Source organism: Chaetodon auriga, chromosome 2 (assembly GCF_051107435.1).
Source record: "Chaetodon auriga isolate fChaAug3 chromosome 2, fChaAug3.hap1, whole genome shotgun sequence".
In the NCBI taxonomy this organism is placed as follows: domain Eukaryota; kingdom Metazoa; phylum Chordata; class Actinopteri; order Chaetodontiformes; family Chaetodontidae; genus Chaetodon; species Chaetodon auriga.
The window spans coordinates 762,234-778,648 of NC_135075.1; the positions used below are offsets into that span (position 1 = coordinate 762,234).

A 16,415-nucleotide genomic window follows, 5' to 3' on the forward strand; every position below is an offset into this window, starting at 1 on the left:
AAACAGTGCAATCCCTCTCCCCTTCTTCTTACCTCTCCGAGCCACATCTCTGTCCGCCCGCACACAGCCAAAGCTGGGTACCTCTACACGGTCTGGGACGTCTGGATGCAGCCACGACTCAGTGAAGGCCATAAGGCTGCACTGTCTGTATTCCCACAGTCCTGACCAGCGTGACAAGCTCGCCCGTCTTATTTGCTAAGGACCTCACGTTCCCTGTGATGATCACCGGAACGAACGGTCTGTATCTCCATGCCTTCCGTTTGGCTCTGGCTCTGCAGCCCTGACATCGTCTCTTCAGCTCGTCAGGGACTACAATCCTCTCTCTGGGCAGCAGCCTGGGTTTCCATAATGCGATCAGCTGCTCGCAGTGTGGGTTTACACAACGCAATCAGCTGCTCAACAATGCCCCCATTCCCCTTTGTACGGCCCTCCATTACAAAGAGTGCAAAAAGTAACAGAGAGGCCACCAAAAAAGTTGTAAATTTGCGCGTGAACATCGCAACACAGTTACCAAAAGCACAGTTAAGAAAAAAAATTTTTAAAAAGAACGGAAAAAACACACTAAATTAACAAAAACGAATGAAAACGACAGAGTTCTGAAACAGGCTGCCACCTAACACTGCACCTAACACAGCGCCATCTTGCATGTGTAGTGATTTCATTCATAAATATCCCCACACTTCCACAACAGAACTGAATGGTAATTGCAGGAGGAGATTGGCAATACTTAGACTTATGTCATTATTTGAAATGAAATAGTATGCCATGCAAATGCTATGCAAATGATGCATTTCTAATGTACTGACCAAATTTTAAATAATACATAATAATAATACAGAGACAATGTGCTAACTGAGTCAGATTAAGTCACTAACTCTCATGCTGGCAACACATTATCCAAAAATATTGTAAGACAGCTCTTCATAACAAATTATATAAATTCAAAATCATAGAAGCAGATATCCAGGCTGTACAAGTACAAACCTTTGTAGTAGAAAAGACATCTGTCAGTGAGGACGAACCACCTTTTGTTCCACTGCTTCACTCCACTGCTGGCCTGTAGGAACACGTCACACACTAATTAATCATCATCATCATGAACATCAGGATCTTTTTCTTGATTATTGTTAGTAAATTTTACTTAGACTGCCTTTGCATCTATTTATTATATTATTGTATCATATTAAATTATATTAATATATTTAATAAATTGATTTATTTTTAACACGTCTGAAAATGTTACTTGCTTTTATTTACTTTTACTGGAGAAATATTTAAATAATATTTGCATAATATTTCATCTACTTTTAATACCATTGCTCTGGCATTGCACGTGTTTTATTGTTAGTTTCTTATTATTCAATAAAACTTAACATTAGGTTACTACAAAACATGAAACAAGAGCGCCTTTACTATTTGAAAACACTGCAAGGATTCAGCAACAGTGTAAAATGGTTCACACACACAGTACACACAGTCTGGTGCATTAATAGATAAAACACTGCACCAAACACCTAACAATGCTGGCAAAAATACTTGTTGAACCAATTAATCTGAGTAAAAGCACAAACATGTATCAAATAAGACCCTTGGCCTCTCAGCTGATTTTTTTTATCTTATTTAAAAAAAAACGTCAAACTCCAAATTTTTTTAAAAGTATCATTTTAAATCCATTGGCTTTGCAAGAAACATAAATTCAATTACTCCCATGTCACTTTCTTTTAAGTCTCAGAGAATGACAGTATGTAGTATGTTCTACTGCATCCCTGAGAGCTCAACAATGCACAGCATCCACAAAAAATGCTGCAAGGAGAGAAAACATCCAAACACAGAAACAAAAAAGAAGTGCCACAGATGACAACAGAAACAGTTTCCATGGGACACTTAAAAGTGATGAACATGCCCGGACACGGCTGGGACACACTTATTGTTGCAATGGATTGCGACTCATGTACCTACTGAAGTCAATGGTCTATAAGCTATGCTGTTAAATTAAAATGAAACTGTACCTTTTTAACTGGGACAACAACAAGTGGTGTTCATCACTTTTTACTGTCCCTTGTTTCTGTCATCATCTGTGCTACTTGCAGTGTTTATTTATTTTCTGCACTTTTTTCTAATGCTGCACATGTGTTGTCAAATTGGTCAAGCTGCTCTTTAAAGTTGCAGTGCCTTGAGCTCTCAGGGCCCACCATAGACTTCTCTTATCATAACCACCCACTGCACCATACACTGCTTCCACACCTCAATTTTGGGAACTATTGTCATAACAATGTACAACAACACAATTGTACAAAGTAGACTCAGGCAAGTATTTCCTCTGAACTTCAAGTTCAACAAAACAAAGTAGAATCAGAAACATGCGTGCAAACACTTAGGCAGGCTAGAAATCTGTTGCACAAATCTTGAACTTTGGGAGATATCTTCAGGACATCAAGCTAGAAAGAGCCTCTGAAACACTGAGGCAGGGCTCTCAAGTCACGCACTGGGCGTGTGTTACAGACACAGCGCACGTGTGCGTGTGCGCACAAGCACACGCACACACACACACACACACACACACACACACATTTTTGTAAAAATTAATGTGTCATTTATCAGATCAGATTTCTATTTGTTTTGATTTTCGGGGGGAAATAACCATAAAGCTTATACAATAATTGTTACAGTAACACTCCACAGCGCGTACGGTATGTTAGCAACTGTGATTAACTGCTGGGCAGAGTTAGCTTGTTTCCGATGCTAAGGATAACGTTACTAGTTGTCTTGTTTAGTTAGAAAACGGCAGAAAATACCTTTATAAGGTGACCAGGCAGTCTTGGTTTGGTGTTTGTTCTCATAATAAGTATGTGTGGCGTCATCCGTGCTCTCACAGCTAATGTTGTCCTACGTGGTTTACTGCTTATTAGGAAATATTCATGAACGTTTCTCTTTTCTCCATACATGGAATACTGAAATAAGTGTTTGCTTTTTCTTTTCCTTTGTTGTGTTTTCTTTTTTTTACCAAGTACATATTGCCATACATTACTGATCAGAAGATTTATATCTTCTCATTTGTTGGCCAGCAATGTTGACTATTCACAGCAGTAATGTCTAACTTTGGCGGTCTATATGCCTGCTCTTTTTGAACTTACAATAATGTTAACCCTCAGCTGACATGTCAGGAGGATATTACTTGAGTTAGATGTATTTGTTTCTAATTTTAAAACAGACAAACAAATTATATACTGTATATTCTCTTGCAGATATCAGGCAGGTTCTGACATCAACACCAACCACACACCCCATGCCCGTACTTTCCAGCATTGTTGGCGAGGTACTCTCTGTACCTCGCCAACAATGCTTTCTAACATTACACAGACTATGAATTAGATGATTTAGATTTAGTCTGAGCACTATTTCATTGTTTTGTTACCAGGAAAAAAAGGATTGTGGTCTGACATCTATTATTTGATTTTCTGCAGAGATGATGACTTTGCTGGGGAGGGTCTTGGTGTCAGTGAGGATGAGGAACCCGCCATTTAAGTTTTGGAAACAAGGTACAGTAGTTATCAATAGTAATGATTCTCAATTCAGACAGATAACAATACCTTGTGTAGACCAGGTTGAGCAGGGTAGTTAGGAATACTAAACGGTTGTGTGCTGAGAAACAACAACAAATCACAGCTAATGACTTTGTATTTGTATGGAATGGGCTCAGATAGATCACCAACTAAAAGCCTGATGCTCTCCACTCAGCCAACAGTTTACGCCTTGCTGACAACCTGAATACTTTCTACTGCTGCTTTGGAAGGAACACTTTCCTCCACCACTCTTCTCATTCCCCCACCTCCCCTCTTTCAGAAGGTGACCACTCCTTCACACCCCCATCAGACACCAAATCCCCCTCCACCCCCACTATGTTTCTCACCATACAAGAAAGAGATGACCCACGTCAACATGGAGTGCTGTCTGGCATACCAGCTCCAACCACCCAGGAGCTATTGATACACAAGTCAGCAGTGGGAAGGGTAAGAATGAATGCTATGGAGTCAGAATAACCTCTATGACCAATGTAGCGGTTACAAAATTCTGTTAATTTCAGTGATAGTAAGAATTACTTTGAAACAACTCTTTTTCCCCTCAAGATGTAATAATTCAAAAATCTAACTCTGATCACACATCCAATTCTTTATGCTCTTTCCACAGGTCAGACATTGCCACAGACATGAGGCTTACCCTTGCAATTTGATGACTGAAGATTGCTTTCCCAGAAATAGAAATGTATGTTCACAACTACACACCTGTGCATTATTACTGTATACAACAATGTTTGTTTTATTACTATGTAAAATAAAGCATAACAGTTTTTCTAAAATGTAACCATTTGTTTTTAATAAGCTTGTTAATTGCTTTTGAGACATTTCATGCCTAGTATTGACCCAATGATTCTTATTTCTTCAACTGGAGGTTATATTTTCCTTTTTTAAGTAGTCCAAAGGATATTTCAATAAATTGTGTAAGGCTCTATATTTGTACCATTATGCAATAAGAAACAAATCACTTTAGAAAACAAACTTTATTGAATAATAAATAAAAATAATAATGAAAAATAACAAGTTACATAGCCTTCAGACTATTTAAAGCTATCAAGTGTAAAAGCAGCAACACCCTCCAAGGAATAAACTCCATGAGGATCTGGAAAGTGGTCACAGATTTTCTACACGCAGTAGCTTGGAATGACAACTCTGTGACCAGCACCCAGAACCCCATGCTGCCAAGCAACAAACTGTCAGTATGCTGGATGGTGAAACTGTCTGTTGTTTTCTTCTGGATCTGGAAGATCAGCCACAGCACACAGCTAGTTCCTGATCTTCCTGGCAAGGCGCAAAACTCCCTCCTGCAAAATGTACACCTCTGTGTGCTGTAGTCTTGTAGTGTACATTGGTGGCTGTTGGTTGCAGCATTTCTTCTCCACTAGTGTAGGCATGTCCCTGCATCTCTGGCAGATGCACCATGAGGGCTGGAGATGAACAGGAGGAACTGGTGGAGGAGCAGCAGGTACCAGCTGGCTGAGGACATCAAATATGAGACTAGGGTCCTGTGACAAACTTCGTTCCAAGATGTGGTGTGCCTGGTGTAAATCCAGTCGTTGAATTTGCTCCTAGAAGTCACAAGATAAAGTAAATTTTAAAAAAATCTGTTTACTGAGGCTCATAACATACACAGCTGAACATTTAACAACAGCTATTACATTAGACACAATGATAAGTGTTTGTTTAGAAAGAGACAATTACTTACACGTTCATATGTAATCCTCTGTGATCTCAAATTCTCAACCCTAGCAATGTCCTCAGTGCCAAGGTCATTGGGTGTTTGGCCCAAAGGATGCCCTCTGCCCCATCGTCCGGGCCCTGGCTAGATGCACCTCTACGGCTCCCTCGTGTACCCGCCTGTCTGCCCGTGGAAGCAGAGGGGGTGTAGTCTTCGTCGGAGCCCAGCCGCTCAGTCTACAAACTCTAACCGTATCAACAAATACAAGTCACACATTTTGCAAAGCAACAAATGTAAATGAGCTGCTAATTTATTGGCTTGCCAACTGCTGAAATAAAGTGCTAGGCTAAATACTGTACTGTAGCGTGTATAACAGAACAGTAGGCTACTAGACGGTCGCAACAGTACATTTAGCTACTTGTAACATGGTAATGTTACAAAGTTTTACTTTTTATTGCCAAATAAACAAGTGAGTAACTTTATAACTTAGGTATAGCCAGCGTCTTATATCTAGTTGTGTGGATGTGAGTTTATGTTTCGCTCTTACTGGTTCGTGCTCCATGTCACATATGCTATTTGACTGCTTCAAGTCATGTCAGCAGAGTATCTTGTCGTGGCAGCCGCGCAGACGCCGCAGGGAGGAGGGGCTTGGAGGCAGGGCATGAGTGCAGCGGAGGAGGGGGAGTGGCGTGAAACTTGTGTTGGTTCAAATTTTCAAGTCTGCTCTCTTCTCGATCTTACCTACTGGAGCTTTAAGTATCAGTTTAATTACTCTAACGCCATAAAGTATGACAAACTGAATGAAAGGACGTGTTTTTCCATAGTGCGATGAGTTATTTACATTTAGAGATAATAATGTACTAGTTAGGGTTAGTTATTTAGTTGACAAGCAGAAAACATATTTTATATGGATACAAAAATCACTTGATCGGACTTTGAAATGATCAAAAACAGCAAACTGTTGAGTTGTGTTCTACTGCTCATTCATGGTTAGGTAGCAGCCTGTATGAATTAATAAATTAATTTATGGATATGACTGTGGCTAATTAGAGAGTTGAAACTATTGGTTTTGACAACTTTTTTTTATTATTTATTTCCCAACCCTACAGAATACCAATATTTTGAAATATTGCCTGCGTGGTGTGCTGCTTTTAGCGTGATTAGCTGCAATATAATGCAGGCACATCTAGTTTCAAAATAAACTGAATTAATTGGCAGAGAACCACTGATAGAAGAAGAAGAAGAAGAATCGAGGGGAGACATTCCCCTTTATTCGTCACACACATGCACACTGCACTGCACACGAGGTGAAATTTATCCTACGCTTTTCACCCATCCTGGTCGTCCCTCCTCCGCGGCAGACCAGGACCAAGACCAGGAGCAGTGGGCAGCCAGACCGGCGCCCGGGGACCCATCTTGTCGTCACCATTGGTCAGGTGGTGATCTTCTTGCATGTTTTTAGTGGGGGTATATTTTATGGAGGATACCCCAGGTGAACACGGGGAGGACATGCAAACTCCACACAGAAAGGCGTTTTTCCTCAAGCAGCAGGCACCGAAGGCATGGTGGAGGACACACCCCCGGTGCCCACAGCGAGAATCGAACCCGGGACCTTCTTGCTGTGAGTGTTGCCACCGTGCCACCATGCCACCGATACCACTGATATTAATTGACATTAGGACATCTAATGCCAACCAGTAAACTGCCATTAATTGACAATTACACCACAGCCATAACAGAAAGTCCCACTTGCACTGGCCCACCACAGGCAGATCCCAACTCCATTATTTGACAGACAATACATATAATACCCTATATATTATCTTGACACCAAATGGTGTTGGTTGTGTGTTTTTACACAAGAGAAAGTTAAGCTTGTTTACCGTGACCTGTGGCACATACATTCTATACAGATAAAAAGTTGTCAAGAGAGCATAGCTGGCATGTGTTGATCATTGATCCTTACATTGAATATCAAAACATTGTTTTTCTTTCTTTTTTTCTTTTGGAAGATATATTCTCACAACAACACTTTAAAACATAACCAGTAATAGATCTCTTTTTTGAAGTTTCTTTCTTTTTTTCTTTTTTTTTAAATTTTAAGATGTTTTTGTCATTATAATGTTTTAAGGTTTTTTTTTGTTTGTTTTAACAGGTAACTCTTGTCTTTCTCTTATGTATCTGTCCTTTTTCCTTATCAGGAAGAATGTCGTCACAAGTCTTGTCAAGGGGGTAGTTTTCTGAGTCAAACTGAGTATCTGACAGTAGTTGTCCCTCGTGTGCATGTAACAGCTGCTCCAGCCAAGACGTCTGTGTTTGTGTGATCACTGCTTGTGTCAGTCCCAGAATCCTCACACACCTATAGCCTGCTCCTTAGATGTAGGTGCGTGTTTGTCAGTACTGTGGGTGCACTCAACAGATGACTCTGGGAAAGAAAGAAGGCATAGCCCTGTATGTCATCTGAGCCTAAGAATCTTTTTTGCTACCTCTACGGCCCTCTTGACCTGTCTATTACTGTAAGCATAATGAGAACTAGATGTACATAAATGAAACTGTATATCTCACTGTACCATCAGAACTCCTCTGAAACTAGCTGAGGTCTGTTATGGCTTACTAGCACTTCTGGACTACCATATCATTCAAAGACACAATATGATAGGACACTAGCAGATAGCACTGCCCTAAGGTCTCCCACAGATATGCACCTATTTTTGCCATCGTCTGGAAGGTAATACAATTGGCAGCAGTGGCACTTAGCCATGACAATGACTGGTGGGTTCTTTCTCTGCATTCCGCTAACCTTTGATGACCAATATGAATCCTTTTTCTATTTCTGTTATCATAGTGGTGGGAATCACAATGCAGTTACCCCTGACCACTAAACTGTCTCTCTGTCAACTCTCCTCTCACCTTGAAGAAGTCCCTGACTGTCTCACTTTCCCTTCATAAACTGGCTAACTTCACAGGATGAACCATCTGAAGCTGCAGGTCTGTGGCTGTGTGGCCTCTGATCTCTTGTATCCTTTGTGGTGTTGCTGGGATGTGGCGCAGGACTGTGTTTATATGTGCAGCCACGTCATTGCTGGGCATGTCATCCCCCAAACTTTACACTGGACCCCTGGAGAGAACCTTGGCTATTGCTAAGGTTTTCCTTGGTGCACACAAATCCTCTGCATTAAAGCACCTCATCAGCAGCCCCTGGCACCTTATGAGGGTATTGTCAAGGTCTTTACAGGTCATTGAGGGTGCCAGGGTTGGTCACTGATCAGGTTGAAGCTTTCAAGTTCAAGGTATTTGTCAAAAAGTATTCACATGCGCAAACACTAGCCAAGCATTCTTCCTCCATTTGAGCATAGCTGGTCTCTGAGTCTTCCAGAGCAGTAGGGCACAGGTTTCCAGCATTCATCATGCAGGTGCAGCAGGACCCCTCCAAGCCTGTAACTGCTAGCGTTCACCAACACCACAATGAGCCTGCTAGCATCATGGACAGGGTACAGGTGCAGATGCTAGGGCAGAGTCTCAGAGTTCAGTCTCAAAAAGGCAGGTTACAGCGCAGGTCCCCACAGGCATTCCACCTTTGCCTTCAATGGAGATTGTCATGGGCTTCAATAAACTTCCACCTCCACATCTATCATTGCTCATTAATGATGGGAGGTCTGGCTCTTATCAAAGATTTAGCTCTTTTGGTTCGGTGCCCTTAGAGCACTTAGCCTGCGTTTACGGCTCCCTGACGACTTCCAATTCATTTAGTATCATTTGGGACCTTCTATTTTAGCTTAATTTAGCAATTATGAATGGTTTGTGTGTTGGTAAGCAATTTTTGATTAAGCGTTTTCATAAAAGCCTTGTTTTTATGCATTTTTTTGTAACAAAAAAATACACAGCTACTATTGTTTAACATTTTAATCAAACCTTTTTAATGAATAACTGAACACAGAACCACAGCAAACAAGTCAAATAAATAAAGGCCAAAGTCTTAACATTATGACACTTTAGATAAAAGTCTGTAGTGCAGGTTGGCATTCAGAAATACCAAATGCCTCCGCTTGGATGGCCTGATGCGATTTTTCCTCTCCATGATTATTTGTCCTGTTTTTAATAATAATAACAAAAATACATTTTATTTGAGGGCGCCTTTCAAGTCACCCAAGGTCACCTTACAGAAAATAAAAGCATAAAAGATCACAAACATCATTACAACAAAACAGCAACATAAAAACAAGTAAAGTGCACAGTGTCCAGTTAGAGGGAATATGCCAGTTTGAACAGGTAAGATTGGAGTTGGGATTTGAATGATGTGATGGAGTCTGACTGTCTTTTGAGAAGACTCTCTCTGAGTGGACTGTTACCTTAACCAGGCAGACTGAAGCCTTGGCCTCCCACCAGTTCAGTGGGTCTTCTTCAGCTCTTTGGATGAGGGGCTCCTCAAGATAGGATCTCACCTCCAGTACAGCATCAGCTGTGGGATTTCTCCTTGCATTGTCTCCTGTTGCTCTTTCATCAAAGAGCCTCCACACAGCAGAAGCATGTGGTTCCTGTGAACCCGCCCCTGCTCCAACTTCTTCCTCTTGGTCCTCTGATGGAAGAACTGACAGGCTGCTGCTGCTGCAGTGATTCTTTGAAGCGCCTCATCCACAGCTCTGTTGTCGCTAAATACTAACTTTTTAAACCAGGCTTCCAGTGCAGTGGTTTCAGAAAGCACAGTCTTTTGCTCCATTCTCAGAAATTTTCCGTCCATAGATGAACAAAGAGCGGTGGCCAGCTCCTTTAGTTTATCCACTGTTAGACTCCATTGGTGGTGGGCTGTTACCCGCTGTAGACCCTTGCAGAAAGGAAGCATTTTGGAGGCTGTGACATAGCTGAAAAAGAGAAAACATGGCAAATGTGAAAACTAGACTTTGTCATGTGATACATTGCTGTTTTTACAATTAATAAATAATTCATCTGTTATAAATAGTATTTTGCTTTTTACTGCAATCTTTAGCTGAATAGTAGTAACATAAAAACTAAATTGTAGGGTAAGCTACCTTTTTGCACTTATCTCCACAGTCACCTCCTCAAAGGGCTCCAGAACAGCGCAGACCTCTTTCACTGTCTCCCATTCCTCTTGACAGAGTATCAACAGGGTGGAGATGATGGCAGCTTTTGACTTGAGATGCGTTTCAACATATAAAATGTTGAGTTCCATCTTGTAGCACACTCCTGTTGGGGCCTTAGCTCTGGCATCCCCATCTGGCGCAGGATTTCTGCATTATGTCTCTCAGCAAACTTAAAACAGTCAAGAAGGCAGAATGTCATCTTAAAATTTTCATAAAGTGAGAAGTGATGGACATGTATGAGCATGTCATTCTGGGTGTCCAGCAGTCTGTTGTCAGGCTATTTTGATCCTGTCTTGCCACAGTGCAATACAGAGAGGAGTGGGGGCATTGTCTACACATGCAAGCAGCTGATCGCATTATATAAACCCATGCTGCCACCTGATGAGCTGAAGAGGTGATGTTGGGGCTACAGAGCCAGAGCCAAATGGAGGGCGAAGGCACAGAGATACAGAAAGTCTGTTCCAGTGATCATCGTGAGGAATGTGAGGTCCTTGGCAAATAAGACGGATGAGCTTGTCATGCTGATCAGGACTCAGTGGGAATACCAACAGTGCACGACCTTTACCGAGTCGTGGCTTCACTCAGATGTCCCAGACCACACTGTGGAGGTTCCTGGCTTCAGCTCTGTGTGGGTGGACAGAGACGTGACTTGGAGGGATTGCGCTGATTGTGAATGAGAAGTAGTGTAATCCCAGACATGTTACCATGAAGGAACATTTCTGTAGCCTGGACATTGAGCTGCTAGCTGTGGGGATGTGGCCTTATTATTTGCCTCAGGAGTTCACGTCTGCCATCGTGATAACTGTTTACATTCCTCCAAAGGTTGACGGGGAAGCAATGTGTGACAATCATCCACTCTACTGTAGCAGAGCTCCAAATGTAACAACCAAACGCATTTGCAGTAATTACTGGGAACTTTAATCACAACACTTTCAACAAAACTCTGCCAATATTCCATCAATTTATTAACTGCCCCACCAGAGGCAACATCACACTAGACCTACTGTATGCTCATGCAAAGGATGCATATAGTGATCACAGCCTGGTATTGTTAACGCTTCAGTATGTCCCTCTTGTCCAGAGGCGGCCTGTGTCCACAAAGACAATGAGGAGGTGGACTCAGGAGGCTAATGAGTCACTGCAGGACTGCTTTGAGACAACAGACCGGGATGTGTTGAGAGGGATGAGAAGGATATCAACAACCTGACAAAATGTATCACAGAGTACATCAAATTCTGCAAACAGACCATACTGCCAACCCAGACTGTATGCTGCTTTTCCAACAGCAAGCTCAGCCAGAAACCTGAAAAGTTGGCTTAATAGGAAGAAACAAGCTTTCAGGTCAGGGGACAAAAAAAAAACAAAAAAAAAAAACTGAGGAGTGGTCAGCATGAGGGAGAAGCTGCGGCAGAGCAGAAGTGCCTACAGGAGGAAGCCGGAGGCCAAACTCCAGCAGAACAGAGTGAAGGATGTGTGAACAGGAATGAAGGATATCACGGGGCTCAAGGCAAGAGACAGACCAGCAGCTGACAGCCTTGAGAGGGCCAATGAGCTAAACCTCTTCTGCTCACAGCCAGAAGTGGCCTCACCCCCCCCCCCCCCCCCCCCCACACACACACACACTAGCACCATCCCCTGCCTGACCGCATGCCAGGTAAGAAGACAGCTGGAGATGCTGCACCTGGGCAAGGCTCCTGGCCCAGATTCCAGATTCCTGAGGACTTCTGCCAGCCAGCTGACCGTGATCCTGGGACACCTCTTCAACATGAGCCTTAGCCTGCAGAGACTCCCAGTGCTGTGGAAGATGTCCTGCATGGTTCCTGTTCCGAAGAAGAAGTCTCCATCTGACCCTAACGACTACCGACCCGTTGCCCTTACATCATTCATGATGAAGGTGCTGGAGAGGCTGGTCCTGGCCCACCTCCGACTGCAGGTGAAATCATCACTGGACCCTCTGCAGTCTGCCTACCAACACCATCTAGGTGTGGACAACGACATCATACACCTGCTGCAGCAGGCTCACTCCCACCTGGATTGTAGAGGCAGCACTGTGAGAATCACTTTCTTTAATTTCTCCAGTGCATTTAATAACATCCATCCACTGTTCCTGGGTGAGAAGCTGCGAGTGATGGGAGTCGACACGCCCGCTATCTCCTCAGACCACAGTTTGTTCAACTGGACAAGACCGTGGAAAGTAGTACAGGAACGCCACAGGGGACTGCTTTGTCTCCAGTACAACTCCTCATGGTGCTACCCATAGAAGTGAAATGGAAAACTAATATCAATGCTGTCTACAAGAAGGGAATGAGCAGACTCTATTTCCTGACGAGGCTCAGACCATTCAACATGTGCAGCAAGATGTTAGAGATCTACCACTCTGTTGTTGCTAGTGCACTCTTCTCTGCTGCAGTGTGCTGGGGGGAGCAGCATTGGAGCCGGCAACACCGACTGACCAAACTGATCAGGAAGGCCGGCTCTGTTATTGGCTGCAAATTACACTGTAAACCCAGATTTTGTTTCTAATTAAACTTCTGAGTGATCATTACTTAAACTTTTATGTTTTGTAAAAACCTGCTATCATTACTAAACATTAGTTGATTGTACTATTTAGCTGAAAGATTAATTGCACTAATCGGGTTTAGTAGAGATAACTTGGTATGTTAAGTTTTATAAGAAAGGGGAGGGGCCTAATTCAAAAATGTCCCTGGTAACATCACAAGGTCAGCGCAACAGTTGGTAACAGTGCTTGCACTGAGGTCGACACTGACTCAGCGGGACGAGCACAGGCAGCTACAGCAGACGGTCTGTCGGCGCCCTCACCAGGAAGCAGCTTTACTACGGTTAGTAGGAAATAAGTAGCCTAGTTATCTTTGTGGGAACTTTTAACACCCAAAAGCTTGGAGATAATTTGTTGACGCTGTTTTTTTTTTCTGTCACATGTTAATGTACTGTTTGAACCTGTGCATGGTGTTAATACATGCTAGCATGCTAACATGCATGCTAGCTAATGTCCACTCAGAATAGTGTCAGCTGAATGTTAAAGTTAGCTTAACAGTCTGAGGACAGCTCAAATACCGGCGAGTTTGCGCGGCTATAATTTATATTTCTGCCATTTCATGTGGTAGAAAAGTGGTTCAACCGTTGTCGGGAGCAAAGGAGTGTAGCAGGCGCTGCCGCTGTGGAGGTGTTTATGTTGTGGACGCCGCGCGCTGCGTGCCACGCATTGATCCACTCGACTGCTCCGTGCCCACTCTCTTTCCCCTCTCTTCCCACTCTCTCCCGCGCACCCACGCTTGTTTACATGCCGGTTTTATGTGTAACACAGACGTCGTTTCTGTTCTATTACCATTTTGGTTTTTTTTACAGCGATATTGTTGAGCTAAAAGTTTTCTTGTTTTCTATTTTTACAGATCCTTGTGTTGTGAGGATGCAGTGGAAGTGTAAGTATTGTGAGTTTATGTGTGAGAAAAGGGGTTACCTTTTAAAACATTATCGGTTAAAACACGGACTCTATGGTAGAACTGTCCCATTTCCCTGCTTACACCAAGGATATGTGTGCACATTCAACTCCATTAATGTACTCAAGGTCCACTTAGCAAAGATTCACCAGAAAACCCAGGGTGCACAACCAAGAGACACTGCACAAGTAACCTTTCAGTGTCAGTCATGTGATTTTTCTGCACCCTGCACAGAAGCAGTCTTTCTCACTCACCTGCGCAGTACACATTTGAAGGTGAATCACAGAGTCCAGTGTCCATTTAATGGCTGTAACTTTCACACCAATGTGTAATCTACATTTAATGCACACAGAAGTAAGGAGCACAGAACACACAAGTGGAGGATGTTCAGGCCAGAAATTGTCTCTGGTAGTGTAACTAATGAAAAGGCACAAGAAGAACATGAGCCTCCAAATGACACCTCCGAATCAGAGGACAGTGAGGATTCTACCAATGAAGATCTTCATGATCTAGAGAAAGAGCTGGAGCACAATCTTGCAGCTCTTTTTTTAAAGATGCAAACAGTGCTAAACATTCTAGAAAATACGGTACAAGAAGTTATACAACAGCTGTTACAGATGTGTGAACTAGCCCAGCCACTGCTGCATAATGCAGTCAAGGACATTCTCAAACAACATACAGATGTAGACGATTCAGTTGTGGAAGAGTTAGTTAAATTCTTTGGCAAGGATGGCCCCTCATCAACAACAAAAAAGCGAGCAGCACATGTGAATACAAACTTCACAGAGGTTAAACCAGTGGAGTACCTTATTGAAAGATGAAAAAAATGTAGTGCTGTATATGTACCTTTGCATCCAATGCTACAGAAGATGTTGAATAGGGCAGACATTTTGGATAAAGCTCTTCCCATCCAAAAGCATGTGCAACATGAGTACAGTTCATACAGAGATGGTATGTATTGTAATGACAATGACCTCCTTAAAGGGGAGGAATTCAAAATCGCTGTTGGACTTTATACAGATGATTTTGAAGTGTCCAACCCTTTAGGAACATCTAGAAAGAAACATTAAATGAGTGCAGTGAATTGGGTGATAACTAATGTGCCATCAAAATACAGATCCTCACTCCACTACATTCAGCTTGCCGTTTTGTGTAAAGCCTCTGATGTAAAAGAATTTGGCTACGCCAAAATTCTCCGCCCACCCATTTGTGATCTAGCTTCTTTGGAGCAACATGGTGTGTATGTTGAGAAGTTGGGAGAATGTGTCAAAGGTACAGTTTTATATGTGGCCGCAGATAACCTGGCTGCTCATTCTCTAGCAGGATTCTTCAAAAGCTTTATGGTGGACAGATTCTGCAGGTTCTGCATGGCAACAAGAGGCAAGATGCAAGCCAAGGAGGTAAATTCAGGTGCTTTTGAACCCCGCACTATGGACACTCACAACCAGCAGGTGCCGGAGGTAAAGCAGGATCCCACTATGGCAAAACGGTATGGTGTTAAAGGAGAGTGTGTATTGACTGACGGTCTGGAGCACTTTCATGTTGTCCGTGGGTACCCCCCTGACATCCTCCATGACCTTTTGGAAGGGATTGTTCCTGTTGAGCTATCGCTCTGCATTTCAGACATGATTTCTAAGAAATATTTCACCATAGAAACACTGAACCATGCCATGAAAACTTTTGAATATGCTTTTCATGACAAAACTGACCAGCCTCAGCCAATTGCCCACGGCTTCTCGGCCAAAGGGACCATAGGTGGCAATGGCCATGAGAACTGGGCCCTACTCAGGCTGCTCCCACTTATCATTGGCCATAAAGTCCCTGAGGGAGACAATGCATGGAACATTCTGCTGCTCCTAAAAGACATTGTTGAGTTGGCTGTCGCAGCAAAGCACACTGAAGAGTCGGTACATTTCCTGTCAGAAGTGTCAGAACACAGAGACTTGTTGCAAACAACATTCCCAGATTTTAGATTACGGCCGAAACATCACTACCTCGAGCATTACCCCAAGATGATCAAAGCATTTGGTCCCCTTTCAAATGTTTGGACAATGCGATTCGAGGGGAAACACAAATTCTTCAAACGGGTCATTCGTAATGCCCACAACTTCAAAAATGTAGCTCTTACATTGGCTGTTAAGCATCAGAAAATGATGGCTTACTATTTGGACACAAGTTCATTTTTCAATCATCAGTTGAAATGGACAAGGTCACTACAGCATCAATCACATCTTATCCTGAGAATGTCCAACAGGTTTTCTGCCAGAGAGTTCCTCAGCTTACATCAGTTCATGTTGCATCATCAGTCTATGTAGATGGAGTTAGATATTGTTCTGACATGATAGTCTCTGTTGGTTCATGCGCTGGCCTCCCTTCATTTAGGCAGATCAAACAGATAGTGGCACTCAACACCGAGATCCTGTTTGTTTGTGATGAGATGGCTGCTTGGTACCACGAGCATTTGAGATCTTTTGAACTCATCTGTGACAGCAGTAACCCCTCTCTCTGTGTGGTGCAGCTGAAAGAGCTGAATGATGTTTTCCCTCTTTCAGCATACAGATATGGTGAAAATTTAGTAGTGACCCTCAGGCGTCATATTCTGTGT

General features: G+C 42.7%; 1 protein-coding gene and 1 long non-coding RNA gene across 4 annotated transcripts in view; both read right to left on the minus strand.

Moving 5' to 3' along the window:
- Nucleotides 1–16,415, minus strand: part of plekha6 (pleckstrin homology domain containing, family A member 6) — a 289,330-nt gene that overhangs the window by 100,129 nt on the left and 172,786 nt on the right. For all 3 annotated transcript variants that reach the window (XM_076749470.1, XM_076749461.1, XM_076749477.1), the window contains one exon: nucleotides 985–1,057. In XM_076749470.1, the coding sequence (XP_076605585.1) occupies nucleotides 985–1,057 (73 nt within the window). The remainder of the gene's footprint in view (nucleotides 1–984; nucleotides 1,058–16,415) is intronic.
- LOC143332199 (uncharacterized) lies at nucleotides 4,979–6,802 on the minus strand. Its single transcript, XR_013078185.1, has 2 exons — nucleotides 5,281–6,802; nucleotides 4,979–5,143 (listed from the first exon to the last, which is right to left on the minus strand). It is a non-coding gene; the product is annotated as an uncharacterized LOC143332199 (long non-coding RNA).